General features: G+C 48.5%; 2 protein-coding genes across 2 annotated transcripts in view; both read right to left on the bottom strand.

Annotated features, from left to right (window-relative positions):
• Positions 1–15,725, bottom strand: part of Rimbp2 (RIMS binding protein 2) — a 192,733-nt gene that overhangs the window by 120,521 nt on the left and 56,487 nt on the right. Inside the window, exon 2 of the mRNA XM_050146317.1 lies at positions 14,726–14,836. The gene's annotated coding sequence lies outside the window, so the exon portion shown is untranslated. The remainder of the gene's footprint in view (positions 1–14,725; positions 14,837–15,725) is intronic.
• Stx2 (syntaxin 2) overlaps positions 14,816–15,725 on the bottom strand; it is a 113,906-nt gene continuing 112,996 nt past the window's right edge. Inside the window, exon 10 of the mRNA XM_050146329.1 lies at positions 14,816–14,836. Coding sequence (XP_050002286.1) covers positions 14,831–14,836 — 6 coding nt within the window. The 3' untranslated portion in view covers positions 14,816–14,830. The remainder of the gene's footprint in view (positions 14,837–15,725) is intronic.

The raw sequence follows: 15,725 nt of genomic DNA, 5'->3' as shown, positions 1-15,725 counted from the left end.
CCAGGATATATTATACTGTTGAGGTCAGAGCCTTTAAAGAAACGGGCATTTCTTGATTTCTCCCCAAATGGAAGTCAGTTTGCAGCTTCCCTAGGGGTCTGCAAAGGTGCCTCATGATCAACACTGCTCACAGAGGATATTCATTCGGTGGGCGCTTTATTAAACTGTCATGATTGAAATTCTTCCCTGCACGCAGGGGTCCCCTGAGGAGGATTTTCAATGATAGAATCGGGATTTCCTCCTGAAATTAATCTCCCTAGGACTCAAATGCTGCTTGGCTTGATGCCGTGAGATTGTCTTCTGTCCTGGCCTCTGAGAAAAGCTGGTGGCTCCATGCTGGTCACACATGCTACCCAGTGACTAGAAGATCAATACACTAAACCTCCCGGGAACGCACCTTAGTATTCCAGTTGCGTTCAGTACAGCGGCACAGCCCACCGATTCCTATCCAGGAGACTGTGGCTGAATAAGAGGTTCTCACGTGGGTGTAGGGTTGGGCGATCACAGTCAGTGAGATGACCTGAGCTCAATCCCTAGAATGCACAGGAAGAGCCAGGCACATTGGCACGCAGGTATGAATCTAATTGTTGGGAGATGGAAGAACCCCGGGGATGGCTGACCATCTAGTCTAGTTTGCTTGGCAAGTTATAGCCCAATAAGAGACTGTCTCGAAATACAAAACAAGTTAGGTGGCACCTAAGGAATGACACCCAAGGTTGTCCTTTGGACTCCATACTCACAGGTACACATGTGCACCTGCACACATGAACACACAGAGACACAAAGTGTCGCTTCTCCTACAAGGCTTCTTTGAAATCTCAGCTGCAGGATGGGTCAGCTACAGGACAGTACACCAGTTGTGACGTATGGTTCCCAGCACATGGACCAGAGATTGAGAAGTGTACCAGCCATAAGGCTTTCTCCCAGATACCCTACTTTCTTCCCAGTGCTCCCTCCTGCCTGCCAGGTTTCCTGAGAACTGAAGGGGACCCCCAGGACACGGGAACTGTCATCTCTAAAGCTGGTAAGGCCACAGCGGTCTGAGGAAAGCCAGCCCCACTGGGAACGTCCTGGTTCTGGCACAATTGCTTCTTCCTGCATCAGCTTCTTGGCTCTCCCCACTAAGCCAGTCTCACCAACAGCCATCATGGAGAGACCCCAGTCCTCAGTGGCTGCCTCTGGGCTCTTCCGCAGGCTGCATCCACTCCACTGCCTGAGTTGAACGAAGCCTCCTAGGAACCACAACTATTGCTCCAGAGCACCTGGGGTCTCCCCCAGTCGTTCCCCTCACATGGTGAGTGTCCATCAAAGTAAAAGCCCTGAGGCCACCCAGCTCCGCTTTTCCCTATGGCACCCACCCAGTAAATCATTCACTATTTTTATGGGCTTAGCATTTTACCCGGCTCCTTCCGACCTTTAGTCCATCTGGAATTTATTTCAGTGTAAGATCCGGAGCCGGGATCCAACTGCAAATTATTTTTCAAGTTAGCATGACAGGTGCTTGAGCCCAGCTCTGTTTATATAACGATCCTGGGATTTGAAGCGAAAAAAGAACTCCAGATAGCAAACCTCTATGTGCAGCATCAGTAACCAACATGTGCTCTGCATGCTTGGGCACTCCAGGTTATTCCATGACCCTTGGTGTGGGGTCAGCCCTGCCTATAGCCCCGGTAGCCTACTCCACCAGCGTGGAGGCTGAAGCATAGGTTGAGCCAGCAGCAGGAGGAGAAAGACTTAGAGCCTGTTGAAGACTCAGACCCCCATCATCCCAAGACCCTGCCAAAGACTTAAGTCGGAGGACTCTTGGGCATAGCAGCCAAGCAAATGCTTCCCAGCTCGTGGGTGCAGGAGGTAAAAGCCCAATATTCCAGAACCCCAGAACCTGGGTGCATGGCTTTACTGCTCCCACAAATCTTCTTCCAGAGCTGGGGTCCAACTCAATGGTAGCTATTGTCTACCATTCAGAAGCTCTGTTTCATCTCAACACCACAAGAAAGAAAGGGGGAGGGAGAGAGAGAAGGGATGGGAACCAGGAAGAAAAAGAGGGAGGAAGGAAAGAAGGGAGAGAGGGAAAGAAGGAAAGAAAAGAGGGAGGGGGAAAAGGTCACTTCTGCTGTGTTAGGTAGACCACAGATGGGTAGGGTACATTTTCTCTGATAGGAGGAATTGCCTGTCAATCCTCCAGTGCCCTCCCAACAGGGCATCATTTCAGTCCTCACCTGCCTGCAGCATTCAGAGGAAGTGCCATCACGACTGGTCCAGGGTAACACCCATAGGCTACAGGCACGGAGTGACAGAACACTCATTGGACACCTGGCCTGTGCTCAGCACGGTCACCAAGGTCACCAACTGTCTCCCATTCTCTACACTACCAGCTGTGACTCAGGTCTAGTCTTCACTTCCCACCCAGAGGAGTAAACCCGGGCTACAGAGGCTCAGACACTCAACCGCAGCCACAGCTACTACAGGCAGAGCAAGGATGCCATCCAGGTGTCCCTACCCCTGTCCAGGACCCCTGTCCTTCTGTCTCTGGAGCCTCTGATGACTGAGGAGGGCAGGGGAGAGGGGAAACACACATGAGCTGTAGCTATTGCTTGAGCCCTAGAGAAAGGAAGTTGGGGTCGACAGAGTGGCCCCTGGAAGCGCAGTTCTCTACAAGAAAATTGATGCCCAAGTACTGTGTGCGGTTAAGTTTTTTAAACACATGTAGGACCGCCTGAGTGGGAACTAGAGCTGAGGTGTAGCTCCGTGGAAGAACTCTTGCCTCGCTCTAACCAGGAGGGAGGCAGATGCCAAGTCTCTTGCTGAGGGACAAGGTGCACAATTACACATACACACCCTTAGACATCCTCTTCTTTCCCCAATGGGGAAAATTACAAAATTAACTCTGGCAAGACTATCCATGGCCTCCCTTTCAACTCCAGCCCCACCCATCAGGGAAAAGTGTATGTATCTTTGGTTGGGAAAATCATTGAAACCCTTGCCTCAGGAAGGGCCACAGATGTGTTTAGAAGCTCCTAGATTTTCACCCAGACAGGTCTATAGACAGGTTCCCTGCATGTCCCCAAAGCACACTGCTAGTCTCCTTAACTTTGGGAGCTACCCTTTTGCCAGGAACCGCTGAGAAACTGCAGCACCTCGGGATTGGCTCACCTCACATGGCGGGAGGACTCCAGTTTCGCCTTTACAAGTCAAACTGGCCCTGGCTGGCTGAGGTGTTTCATGGATGGCTTACAAGAAGGTCTCTATGGGAGGGAAATGGTCAGCCCAGAGCAAGAAGGGCCATGGTGGGAATGGACAGCGGATTCCTGAATCCCATAGGAGAGAATCAACTCCTGGACCAGTAATCTATTCCACTGCTGCCTCACCCCAAGTGCAGTGGTTCTCAACCTGTGGGTCGCAGCCCCTAAAGTGTCAGATGACCCTTTCACAGGGGCTGCGTCTCCGGTATCCTGTATATTAGATATTTACATTATGATTCATAACAGTAGCAAAAGTATAGTTATGAGGTACAAATGAAAATAATTTTTATGGTTGGGGGGTCACAACAACCTGAGGAACTGTATTAAAGGGTCGCAGCATTAGGGAGGTTGGGAAGCACTGCTCTGGAGAGCTAAGCATTTGTGTGGAAGTCTCACAGGCGGGGATCCAGAGCACTGTGCTGCCAGCAGCCTGTCATGGTGGCTGAGTCCCTACCCAGGGGAAGGTTTCTGCTAGTGGGGACATGTTTATAGGCGGACACTGCTGGGCATCAGGCCACAAGCTGTTCACACATGCACACCTGGGAGAATCTTGAGACGAGTGTCCCACAAGTGGGCAAGCTATGTATAATAAACACAGAGGATTCAGCTTCTGCAAAACTACAGGCCTGCACCCTCCAGAGTAAGAGCAGATGCTGCGGCCACCTGCTGACGGGGCCAGAAATGCACAGAACGGGTGGGAAGCAACCCCTGTTCAGTCTGAAGGTCCCCAGCTTTCGAGCCTGGTTCCAGGGTCATGTGTGTGTATCTAAATTACATGCTTTAAATGCACACAGTTTGTTTCTTAACAAATATTTTCTACTGAGTGCCAGAACATCATCTCACTTGAAGAAAAGAAATTTTTTTTGAGATAGAATCATATTGTGTACCCCAGACTGGCATCTAACTTTAGGAAACCTTCTTGCCTCAGCCTCCCAGGCATTGGGGTAGCAGCTATGAGCAACACACCTGCTTTGGGGAAAGGCATTCAAAGGGGTGTTTGTAATGGCCAATCAGCTTGACTACATCTGTAAGCAACTAAAACCCAGAAATCTGGTCACCCCTGTGAGGGATTTCCTTGACTGGATCATTTCAAGTGGGAACACCCACCCTATCTCAGAACCTTACCTTCTGGTGGCTGCCCACGTAAAAGGACTTGGAAGAATGAAGCCTTGGAAGAAGGAAGCTTTTGCTTTTTGCCTGCTTGCCCTCACCCTTGCTGGCAAGTTTATCCAACTTGATGCTGAGGCAGGCATTCCTTCACTGGAACCAGAACCTACTTCTTTGGACTCCAGTGTAGAATGCAGATTGGCTGAGTCACCCAGCCTCATAGATGGAGCAACTACAGAATTCTTGGTCTGTCAGTCAGGAAACAACCACTGGTGGACTAGCTGGGCCACAGCCTGCAAGCTACTCTACTGAATTCCCTTTTTAGTGTAGATAGATTCATTCTATCAAGTTCTGTTCCTCTCGAGAACCCTAATACAGTGTTTTCATTCAAAATCATAGGGAGCTAATTTGGAGGAAGAAGAAGAAGAAGAAGAGGAAGAGGAAGAGGAAGAGGAAGAGGAAGAGGAAGAAGAAGAAGAAGAAGAAGAAGAAGAAGAAGAAGAAGAAGAAAAGGAGGAGGAGGAGGGAGGAGGAGGAGGAGGGAGGAGGAGGAAGAAGAAGTGTGGCCAGACCAGGCTCCCTCTCTAATCCCTGATCCCTGCCCACATCTCTACAAACGGAGCATCCCCACCAAATCACACCTGAGGGTTCTGCCCTTTTCCTGCCAGGACCACAGACAGAGACCTCTTCCTCAGAACCACACTGAATCACAGTGGGAAAGGTCATGAGGGGTTAGCGTCTCAATGTCAAGGTAAATTCCCTGCAATTCAGCAACTGTGACTGGCGCCACCATCAAGATCGCTAGCAAGGCTAAATCAGTCCAAGCCACCAGGGCTCCTGTCTGCAGAAATTAGACAAACTTTATTAGCTGGCTGCAAGCCTCCAGGTTAGGCCATCTCCGGACGGCCCAGACAGGGCCCTAGCAAAGGTCAGCTTGCTCGCTGGCCAGTATGTCTGTCTCCTTTATTTCTTGCTGGATCGGCAGCCGTTAGGACACAGGATGTCCATTGTGCTTGAAAGCGAGCTATGGCCGCAGATTAAAAATTAATCTACTGCCTAGCCTGACTTCCAACGTGAGGCCTTAATTGAGTTTGTTGCGAGGGGGTAGTGCGGAGCTACGGTGGTTCGGCCTAGGCCGGGGCCTCAGTGTTGGGCGAGAGGTTTGCGAGCTCTGTAATGCAATTAGCTCCCGGCACACAGGCTGCTTATCTCTAGAGCCGCTCTGAATCCACCCTGGCTCTCTGTGCACACGTCATGGAAACAGAGTTATTGATCTATGCACATCTTCAAAGGCTCGCTCCAGCAAGTCGAGGCTCAGAGAGAAAGATGGGAAAGATGGGGGGAGCTGAGTCCACGGCTGAGAGAAAGGCTCTTCAGAAATGCATATTCATTAATTAAATTAAACATCTAATTCAGCAGCGCCTGTGCGTTTAGAATGCAAACGACCGTGGCCCGATTCCCCGGAGACCCTTATGGCTCTTCTCTTAAGTAAATGGTGTATAACTTGAGAGGGGTTAAAGAGAGTGCTGTCTATTATACCCCGTTCCCTCTGGCCACAGAAGGTTTCCAGAGATTTCTTTATTTAATGAACATTTTACTTAGTGCCAATTTATAACAAGCACATGGCAGGCATTAACCCCTACGCTCACGAAGCATGCCTGATCAGGTATTCACTACGGTTCCTCTGCGGATGAGGAAACAGGGACCCTCCTTCCCTCATGAAAACCTCGTCAGCCTTTGTCCTTTCAGCTCTGAAGCTCCACGGGACATTTCAGGGGACTAACAGGACTGGTGGTGTACTGGACCCACCCTCGGGAACCAGCTTGATCGGTCTTAGGACAGGAGAAATGGCTGAGCAGTTAAACGCATGTAGTTCTCTTGCAGAGGACTGAGCTTGATTCCAAGTGCTCACGTCTGCACCACCTGTAACTCGACTTTCAGGGGATCCGACACCCTCTTCTGGACTCCATGAGAATTACACTCAGGTGTTCATACCCACACAGAGACATGCATACATGCATGTAATTTAAAATCAAACAAATCTTTAAGCAAGGAATCAAGCAAGCAAGCATACATGATGTCTCAGCACCTGGAAGCCCATCACAGGGCAAAGCTTATCATCCTGTACCTCTCAAGGGCAGTTTTAAAAAAAACAGCTTTATACCTCAGCTCACTCTGACTGCCAGTGTTTTCCAGTGCATTGGCCCTAGGGCAAAGACAGGGGACTGTGTCTGCTCTGAGAATACCCTGTTGCTTCTGGAATGAGAAGCGACAGGCAGGCCTCTGCCACCTGCAGTGTCTGGCACTGAAGACCCAAAACCCTTCCTTCATGGAAGGCAGCTGCCCTGCTCCAACGAGGCTTGGAGAGAGGGGTGCAGTTTGCAAGACCCATGAGCTGCATGCATGTCCTGGTCTAGAACCACCTGGCAGAGCCTCGGACCCTCCATGGCAAATGGCCTTGCACTACTATGGACAAACAGTTTTAAGAAAATGCGGTGTTGAAATCAGGCTGTTGTTCAGGCCACAGCACCAGCAGCAACCCTTCCAGCTTCTCACAGGCACCCACTGAGAAATTGTCGGTGTATCTTTAGGGATCACACTCCCCAGATCCAGGGCCTCTCACGTGGGAAAGTGAGTTTATATCAAAGTAGGTATGGCGGTCACGCAACCTGCTCCCCACCCCCTCCCAGGCTCCTGGGTGGGAATCAGAGCGCTTCACTGTAGGCACCTTCTATGAAACCCTTACCCTCAGAAAGGTAGAAGAGACTCCCACTTCATCACCAGGGCCCCATCTCTCTCCCCAGAGCCCCCACACCATGCTGCGATTTGTCCATCCAGAGTGTTCATAACTTTTCCAATCAACTTACTTACCCCCCAATACTCTGACTCAGTGTGCCTCTTGAACCTGTACATTGGTGACCTTTCAAACAGGAGTAGCTTAGCTGTCTGCGTTGCCTGGAGACACGGCCAGCTGTTATAAAACCTTGCCAGGACAGATGGGTGGAGCTGCAGGTTTTCTGGTCATTTTAGAACTCTGAAGGGGGGTATGCGACGTGACTCTCCTAGGAGGCTACCTGGTCCCTAAAGCAGTTTTGAAACTGTTGAGGTCACTGTATCCACCCCAGGCTGTCTGTCCATGTCTAAGAAGCCCCTGTCTCCGCCCCCTGCAGCCCTCAGGGAGCCCCACTACACTCCCTCCGCTTGAATGCCACCAACACAAAGTCTTTAGAGACAGGAGGCTAAAATGCCACACGCGGTGTTAATTACCCTTTTTAAATGATGCATGAAGACAGCGGTGTCCAGAAGCTCGGGTCTACAGTCCTCTGAGCGAGAAGCTGATCAGGCCACGCAGCCTCCCATTTCTCAAAGCTACAGTTGAGGAAATGGCAAGCTTCCCACCGAGATCTGCCCGTGATGCCCCTAACAGAGTCCCCAAGTCCACAGATGCCGGAAGGATGACAGCTGCCACTCTCACTTTTACGAGGAGGGCTAAGGTGGCCACGGCCCAGCTAAAATGTGCCCTTCCTCCTCCTCATTTCCCACACAGCCTCTGAATTGCACACTTCTGCCCCAGAATGCAGGACCCTCTCCCCATGTCACCCAGGAACCAGGCACAGACCGGCTACAGGCCTGTGATGTTGGCTACTCATTAACTATGAATTCCCCCCCCCCATCCATATGAAGGGACTTGTAAGTCACTCTGCCTTTTAAGCCATAGCTGTCCTTAGAGCATCACCAGGCTGCTTTCTGTATGTGTGTATGTATGTGTGTATGTATGCATGTGTGTATGTATGTGTGTGTATGTATGTGTGTATGTATGTATGAGCAAGCCATGGGGAGCAAGCCAGTAAGCAGCATCCTCCATGGCTGTGTGTCAGTTCCTGCCTCCTGGTTCCTGTCCTACTTGAGTTCCTGCCCTCACTGCTTTTGATGATGAACTGTTACATGGAATCGTGAGCAGACTAAACCCTTTCCTCCCCACATTGCTTGGTACTTTATCACAACAACTGTAACCCTAACTAAGACAGCCTCCTACAAGAACACGCAGCCCCCAAATCCAAGAGACAGTTCTAGAGGCATGCTCACTCCTTTGGCTTGGGGATGGTCCGGTAAGAGTGCAGCCAGGTCCCCTCCCCAGCCCACGGAGGATGCCTGAGGTGAGTCACACCCCTTTGAACTTAATCCTTGAGCAGCAGGCAGGACCCAAAGACAGAAAGTGATGAGGGGGCCATCCTGCAGGACCACCCAGCAGGTCCCTGTGCTGACAGGGCTCTCTGGATTCTTAAGGCTTCTCTGGCACTTGCCCTACTGAATTCTTCAATGAGTTCCCTTCATAAGACAGATAGCTAGGGGCTGGCAAGATGCTCAGCAGCGAAAAGGACTTGCTGCCCAGTGTAACCACTTGAGATTGATCCCTGGGGTTTATATTATGAGTGGAAAGAACAAACTCCCACAAGCTGTTCTCTGACCTCCACACAAAACCACAATATGTATGTATGTATGTATGTATGTATGTATGTATGTATGTATGTATATACACACACACACAACAAATGCAGTATTTTATAAAGAAATGAGAATAAGCTTTAGAGAAGAAGCAAAGAAGGAAGTCCTCATCCCCCACGGCACCCTAAGAAGTATGGCCTCCCTAGTTTGAAGGATGGTCTCAATGCTCTCATATCCTGGCTCCCCTGAGCTTCTGCATGGACCTGGGAGACAGGTTCTTTGACAGATGCCCATGAAGACTGGGGACACTACCCCCTGAGGGACAAGTGTGGAGACCACACAATGATGGCACCTTTCCCCTGCCTGCCAACAGAAGGTGACAGTGTGCCAGGCCTGTATGCAAAGTATTCATTAAGGGGCTCTTAAAGCAAAGCCAACCTGAAAGAGGAAGGAGCTTGCTTCTCCCAGACAGTCTTTGGACTCCTGGCTCAAGCCACTCCGGAACCAGAGAATACCCATTTCAGTTAAAGAGGTCAATTAACGCCCAGGCCTACGGTCCTTCCCTGTGGGACTTCTGAGCTGGTTTTCCACCAGCAGCCAGCTAAAGTCCTGAACATTAGTGATGTCATTGGGTGTTGTGACTCCAGAAACCTAAATATGCAGCCACATCTGCAACCTCATTCCTTTCTAGTCTACAGAACAAAAAAAAAAAAAAAATTTGTCAAAAGCGAGTGGGAAACACATGACATCAAGATCTTTGATGGCTGAGGTGTGGCTCGGTCGATAGAGTACTTGCCTAGCACTAGATACTCAAAGGCCTGGATTCAACCCAGCACCACATAAAAGCAGAGATGGCAGCATACATCTGTAGTCCACGCACTTGGTGGTGGAGGCAGAAGAACCAGGTGTTCAAGGTCAGCCTAGGTTACCTGAGGCCTCTCTCCGAGGCACTAAAAAAACCTCCTGCCATGGGATTCTGCCAACTTCAAAGTCCTCACCACCATTCCTGCCAAACACATATTCTTCTTTTCTCAGGATGTGTCCTGGCTAGTTTTATGTCAACTTTATACAAGCTAGTGTCATCTGAAAGGAGGGAACCTCAATTAAGAAAATGTCTCCATAAGATCTGGCTGTGGGGCATTTTCTTAACTAGTGATTTTGATGGGAAAGGGCCCAGCCCAAAGTGAGTGGTACCATCCCTGGGCTGGTAGTCCCTGGTTCTATAAGAAAACAGGCTGAATTATTCATAATAACCAGAACCTGGAAAGAACCTAGATGCCCTTCAACAGAAGAATGGATAAAGACAATGTGGTACATTTACACAATGGAGTACTACTCAGCAGTAAAAAAAAAAAAAAAAAAAAAAAAAATGAAATTTGGAGGAAAATGTATGAATTAAGAAATAACTATATTGAGTGAGGTAATCCAGACCCAGAAAAACAAATATGATATGTACTCACTCATAAGTGACTTTTAGACATAAAGCAAAAAAAAAAAAAAAACAGCCTACAGTCCACAACCCTGGACAACAAAGAGGACCCTAAGAGAGACATACATGGATCTACATAGGAAGGAGAAAAAGACAAGATCTCCTGAGTTAATTGGGAGTGTGGGGGGTCATAGGAGAGGGGAGAAAGGGAGAGGGAATAAAGGGAGGTAAATGGAGAAAATTGTATAGCTCAAGAAAAACAATTAAAAAAAAGAAAGAAAGGGGCTGGAGAGATGGCTCAGTGGTTAAGAGCATTGCCTACTCTTCCAAAGGTTCTGAGTAATGAGGTCTGGTGCCCTCTCTGGCCTGCACACATACACACAGACAGAACACTGTATACAATATATATATATACATATTTAATATATATTTATTAAAAAAAGAAAGAAAGAAAACAGGCTGAGCAAGCCATGAGGAGCAAGCCAGTGCAGCCTCCTTCATGGCCTCTGTATCAATTCCTGCCTGCAGGTTCCTGCCTGTCTGACTTCCTGTCCTGACTTCCTTCAGTGATGACCAGAAATACGGAAATGTAAGCCAAATGAACTCCTTCCTCCCCAACTTGCTCTTTGGTCATGGTGTTTTATCACAATAGAAACCCTAACTACAACAGTATGTCTCCCTTCTTTCTTTCCTCTCCCTTTTACTCTTCACTGCCCTTGAGGCAAACCCGGAGCCATGAGCACCCCAGGCCTGCAGGCCAGACATCCTCATGCACTCCCTGACAGGAAGTCATGAGCAACCCATCTACCTGTGGCAGACACCATCTCTGACATCTACACATCCATGCCGTCTCGTCTACTTAAGGAAAAGGAGTAAACAGAATCGGATTTGAAATGGATAAATTGCTTTATCCAGGAAGAATAATGACATAAAAGGCCACTTAAACTAGATGTCTCTGCCCAAATGACATTATAATCAGACCAGAAGGCCTGGGGTTCTCACCAAACCATCCACCAAGAACTCAGCCTAGATCGGTGGTCCTAGGCCTCAGGAAGCGGCCACTGTGTAGCAAGCAACCCAAGGCATCACAGGGTTCATCTCAAGGACAGGAGAGACAGGGTCCCCGCTTCTCAGACATAGCTCCCTGAGCCTGCCCACCATTAAATGCCACTTTGTTTAATGAGATAATTCCTAGATGCAAATATATGGAAAGAAGAAACTTTGAATGAAAACACTGACTAGGTTACTAGTCAGCAGACGCTCCACCTCCTCACCTCTAACCCCAACACACACACACACACACACACACACACACACACACACACACACTTTGAAACAGTGTGTTGCATAGCTCAGGCTGGCCTTGAACTTACCATATAGCAGAGAATGACCCTGAACTCTCCATCCTCTTCCTCCACCTCCCAAGGAAGTAGGAATTTTTCTAATAATTCTACAGTCATGCCCCCTCACCCCACCCCAGCCCAGCCACAGTTATTCATACCCATCACAATTTGAAAATATTAAACAGAAAATTCTTGAAATAATAAGTTTTAAATAACATTCACTGCGGGATATTGCTATGGCTGCTCCATTTTGTCATCGGCTACTATTCTGCCATGTGCTTTATTGGTTAATATGTTTTGGAGCTGGGGATCAAATGCAGGGCCACTGAGCTGCGTCCGGGCTCCTGTTGCTGATTTGTAAATGAAGTTTGGTCGTGAGCCAGCACAGAGCAAACAGAGTACGTGTAGGGTTCAGAATTCCATGACACCCTGGAGGGGGTCTCTGAACACATCCCCATGAGTGAAGGGTTTTATTTTTCCCCATTAATACAATAGGAAGTTTGTTAATCACTGTTGTTTCTTTTTGTTGCCTGCAGAACATTCCAGAAAATTTCAGGTTGTGGGGATGACTTCACCAAACAGAAAATCCCTCAAATTCTGTAGAGACAGAAGAAATGATCTCTTGATCTCTCTCCCCCTCCTTTCCTCCCCCTCCCCCAACTCAATGCGTGGATCTAACCTCTGCTTGCAGAGATTATAACATCCAGCGGGTAGTGGTTGTCCACCAAGCCAGAAGACTGGCACTGGACGGCTTATCAGAAGGGTAAATGACAGATGGTTTACTTCAAGGCTCTCAAGCACAAGGTGCGGGGGGGGGGGGCATTTCCTGCTGCAGTCAGAGATCCCTATCTCAACAAATGTTTGCCCAACTCCTGTAGCAAACGCCAGCAGGTCATGTTAAACTGTGTACACCACACATCCAAGCACGAACCGGAAAGATTAACCCTCGCCCATTTTATGATCTAACACCAACCACGCCACTTGCTGCATATTTGTGTCTTTGGGGCTACAGCTTCAGCAAAGAGATACCAAGGTCTGATTGTGATTGTGGTAGTGAGCGGGATGAGCAAAGGGGAAGCTATCCAGGGGCGTTTTAGCATTTCCGTTCTTACTCCTCTCTGCAAAACGTGATTTCTTTTTCCTGGCACTTCTTTGCCTTTGAAATAAGACAGGGTAAATTATTTAAAGCTGCAGACTTACAACACACATCACGCTTCTGTGAAAGAGATGTGGATGCCACAGCTTTTCCAGCTCAGGCGGGCGAATAAATGTTTTAATATTTTTTTCAACCCACCAGGGAGCCCTGATCTCTGCTTGAAGGCATGTTTGCAACAGTGTTGACAGTCATGTTCCTTATAGACTATAAAACTCTGCCCTGGGAGACCCTAATGCCTAGTGATCAAGAAGGCATGCTTAAGGGGATGGTCTACAACAGCCCTCGGGACTGAGGCACGCTTCAGTCAACTGAGCAGCCCCTCTCTAAGTCTCTGGGTCGATGGGTAAGACCTCCTGTTTCTAAAAGCTACGAAATCTAGCTTCTCACTTTCCCTTCATGGTTAAGTAATTTAGATGTTCTATACCCTTCCAAAGTGAGAGCAAAGCTATGTGAAGATGTGGTTCTCAGTCATGTGTGTTCAGTTCAAGTAGGCGACAATCTGGAACCCCCCCAAAAAAAACTTTATGCACGCTATCCAGTCCATCCTATAGCTCTCGGCTCCAGAACAACCAAAATTTGAAAGCATTCCAAAGTAATGAGACTTCAAAACACTCTTCTGTGATGCCTGAGATAACACAACAGGGTAACTGTTATGTATCTTGTCTTGGAGCTGATAAATAATGGGCACACTTGGAAAAAAAAAAACATGAAGAAATTATGACTCGCTCCTTCAGCCAAGTCAGGCCCCCTCTACAGCATTCTCTTCATGACTCCTTCAGGCTTTTTAGGACAACAATGGCTCGCTATAAATGATATCTACCGTGGAATTAATTTGATGCCATTATAGAGTCAATGATAAAAATTTAAAGTTACATAGTGTTTTCCAGGCAGTTCCCTCCTTGGAGGATATCTCCTTCCCTTGTACAGTGAGATTTGCGGCTTTCTCATCATGGGAGCTAAATGGTTAACAAACACACGTCCTGTATTAAAAGCAGCTGAGAGCCACATTAACAGACCATTTCTGCCTCCTCGTGGGGCAAAAGAAATCAGAGGATTAGGTGTGAATTCAAGTGCATGCAGCACACAGTGTCTGCGTCCCTTCCTCAACAGCACTGTCATCACCATTACTGTCAGTTCCATCAGTATTGTCACTGTCCACACCATCATCACCATCAGTGTCATTGTCACCATCACTATTGCTATCACCCTGTCGTCACCATCATCGGTAGCATCACTATCACCACTGTTAACATCATCACCATCATTATCACCACCAATATCATCAACATCATCACCATCTCCACCATGGCCATCACCTGCTCCTCTGCCGCTGCTGTGTCTACCATGAGGCATCATCCCCCTCCTGCCATCCTGCTGCCTGGAGTCTGAGGCTCACCACCATTTGATTCTGCCAGATCCTCACCTCACTTCATACACAGGCAAGTTCCTGGCTCGTTTCCTGCTTCACAACCCAAATGCAAATGGGGCGATTATAGCCGCCATCAGGGACTGCTCCACCACTCGGGGTGAAAGCCTGCTTGTGGCAGCAGAAGCAACTGATGTTTTACCTCTTAACCCCATCTCTTGGTCACAGTGTGAACTTCCCTGTGTTTAGGCCACACCTCTCTCTCTGCACGGGAAGCCTCAAACCAAATGCTACCCCAAAGAAATCGCTTTTCTTCTGAACTACTCCGTGTGCTTCAGTGACTCCTGAGTAATGAATGAGCATCGGGGCAGACTTGAATGTGAATTTCCCGAGTCTTCTCACTCATTCTGAGGAACACCACCCCCCCCAACACACTCCAGTGCCAAACACCTGGAGGTCACGCTTGTCTGAATGTTCCTTGCTCCACAGTGTTCTTCACTTGACCTTCCCAAACCAGAGACTTAACTGACACTCGATAAATCTGTCTTAACTAAACTGCCGAACCACTAGGACCAGACGCAGCCCTTATACGACACAGGGAAGCCAGAGTTTCCAAAAGGCCAGAGAACCACTTACCACCAAGCACTACCGCTGGGTTCCCTGTGCCTGGACACGTTGAAGTCTTCCCCGTGTTGGGTCGTCAAATGGTCTTGAGCACCTGCGGTTTTCAGGTGTGTTGAGTCATTTCTAAAGAGCAGGGAAAAGCACACATGAGCTCCTGCAGGCAGAAGTGTCTCCTGGTCGGCTTTCAGTCTCTTCCACATTCCCCCATACCTGAGAGGCAGGGGAGTCATGGGTGATGCTACCCTTCCAGTATCAATAGCAGCTGAGAGAGTGAGTGACTAGACTCTCAGCCCCCTCCCAGTCTGGAACTTTCTTTTTCATCACTCAGATTTCCTGGTTGGCAACTACAAAGAACCATATAACTCCTGCATAGCCCTTCCAAGGAATGTCTCTCGTAGATCATGGTGATTTGAATTCACTCTGCATCCAAAGATAACCTTGTACTTCTGGTCTTCCTACCTCCAGTTCCCAAGTACTATGATCGGAGGCAGGTGCCCCCAAGCTCAGTATTTGTGGTACCATTGATGGAACCCAAGGTCTCCTGCATGTTACACAAGTGGTATACCAACTAAGCCACACCCTTAGCCTCTCCATGGGCCCTGAGTAATCACTCTTCCAGGTTCTAGACTCTACAAGATAAATGTATTTAGGGCTAGCTTCTCCTTAGCTGTGATTTAAAAAGGAGGAGGAGGAGGAGGAGGGGAGGAGGAGGAAAGGAAGGAAGGAAGGAAGGAAGGAAGGAAGGAAGGAAGGAAGGAGAGAGAGAGAGAGAGAGAAAGGAGAAAGAAAGAAATAACTGAATTAAGGCAACTATGGAAAAGGGTCATCTGGCTCACACTTTGAAGCCACAGTCCAACCACAGTGATTTCATGAGAATCCCCCCTCCCCCGCCCCAAAGGCTCTTCTGATTAAATGCTTAGTCCCCAGTTGGTGGAACCATTGGGAAAGGTTAGGAGGTGTGGAGATGGAAGACGAGTGTCACTAAGGGGTGGGCTTTGAGGTCTTAAAAGCC

Source organism: Alexandromys fortis, unplaced genomic scaffold (genome assembly GCF_014885135.2).
Source record: "Alexandromys fortis isolate MF-2015 unplaced genomic scaffold, M_Fortis_MF-2015_v1.1 scaffold_56, whole genome shotgun sequence".
Taxonomy (NCBI): Eukaryota; Metazoa; Chordata; class Mammalia; order Rodentia; family Cricetidae; genus Alexandromys; species Alexandromys fortis.
This window is presented reverse-complemented; position numbering and strand designations above follow the sequence as displayed.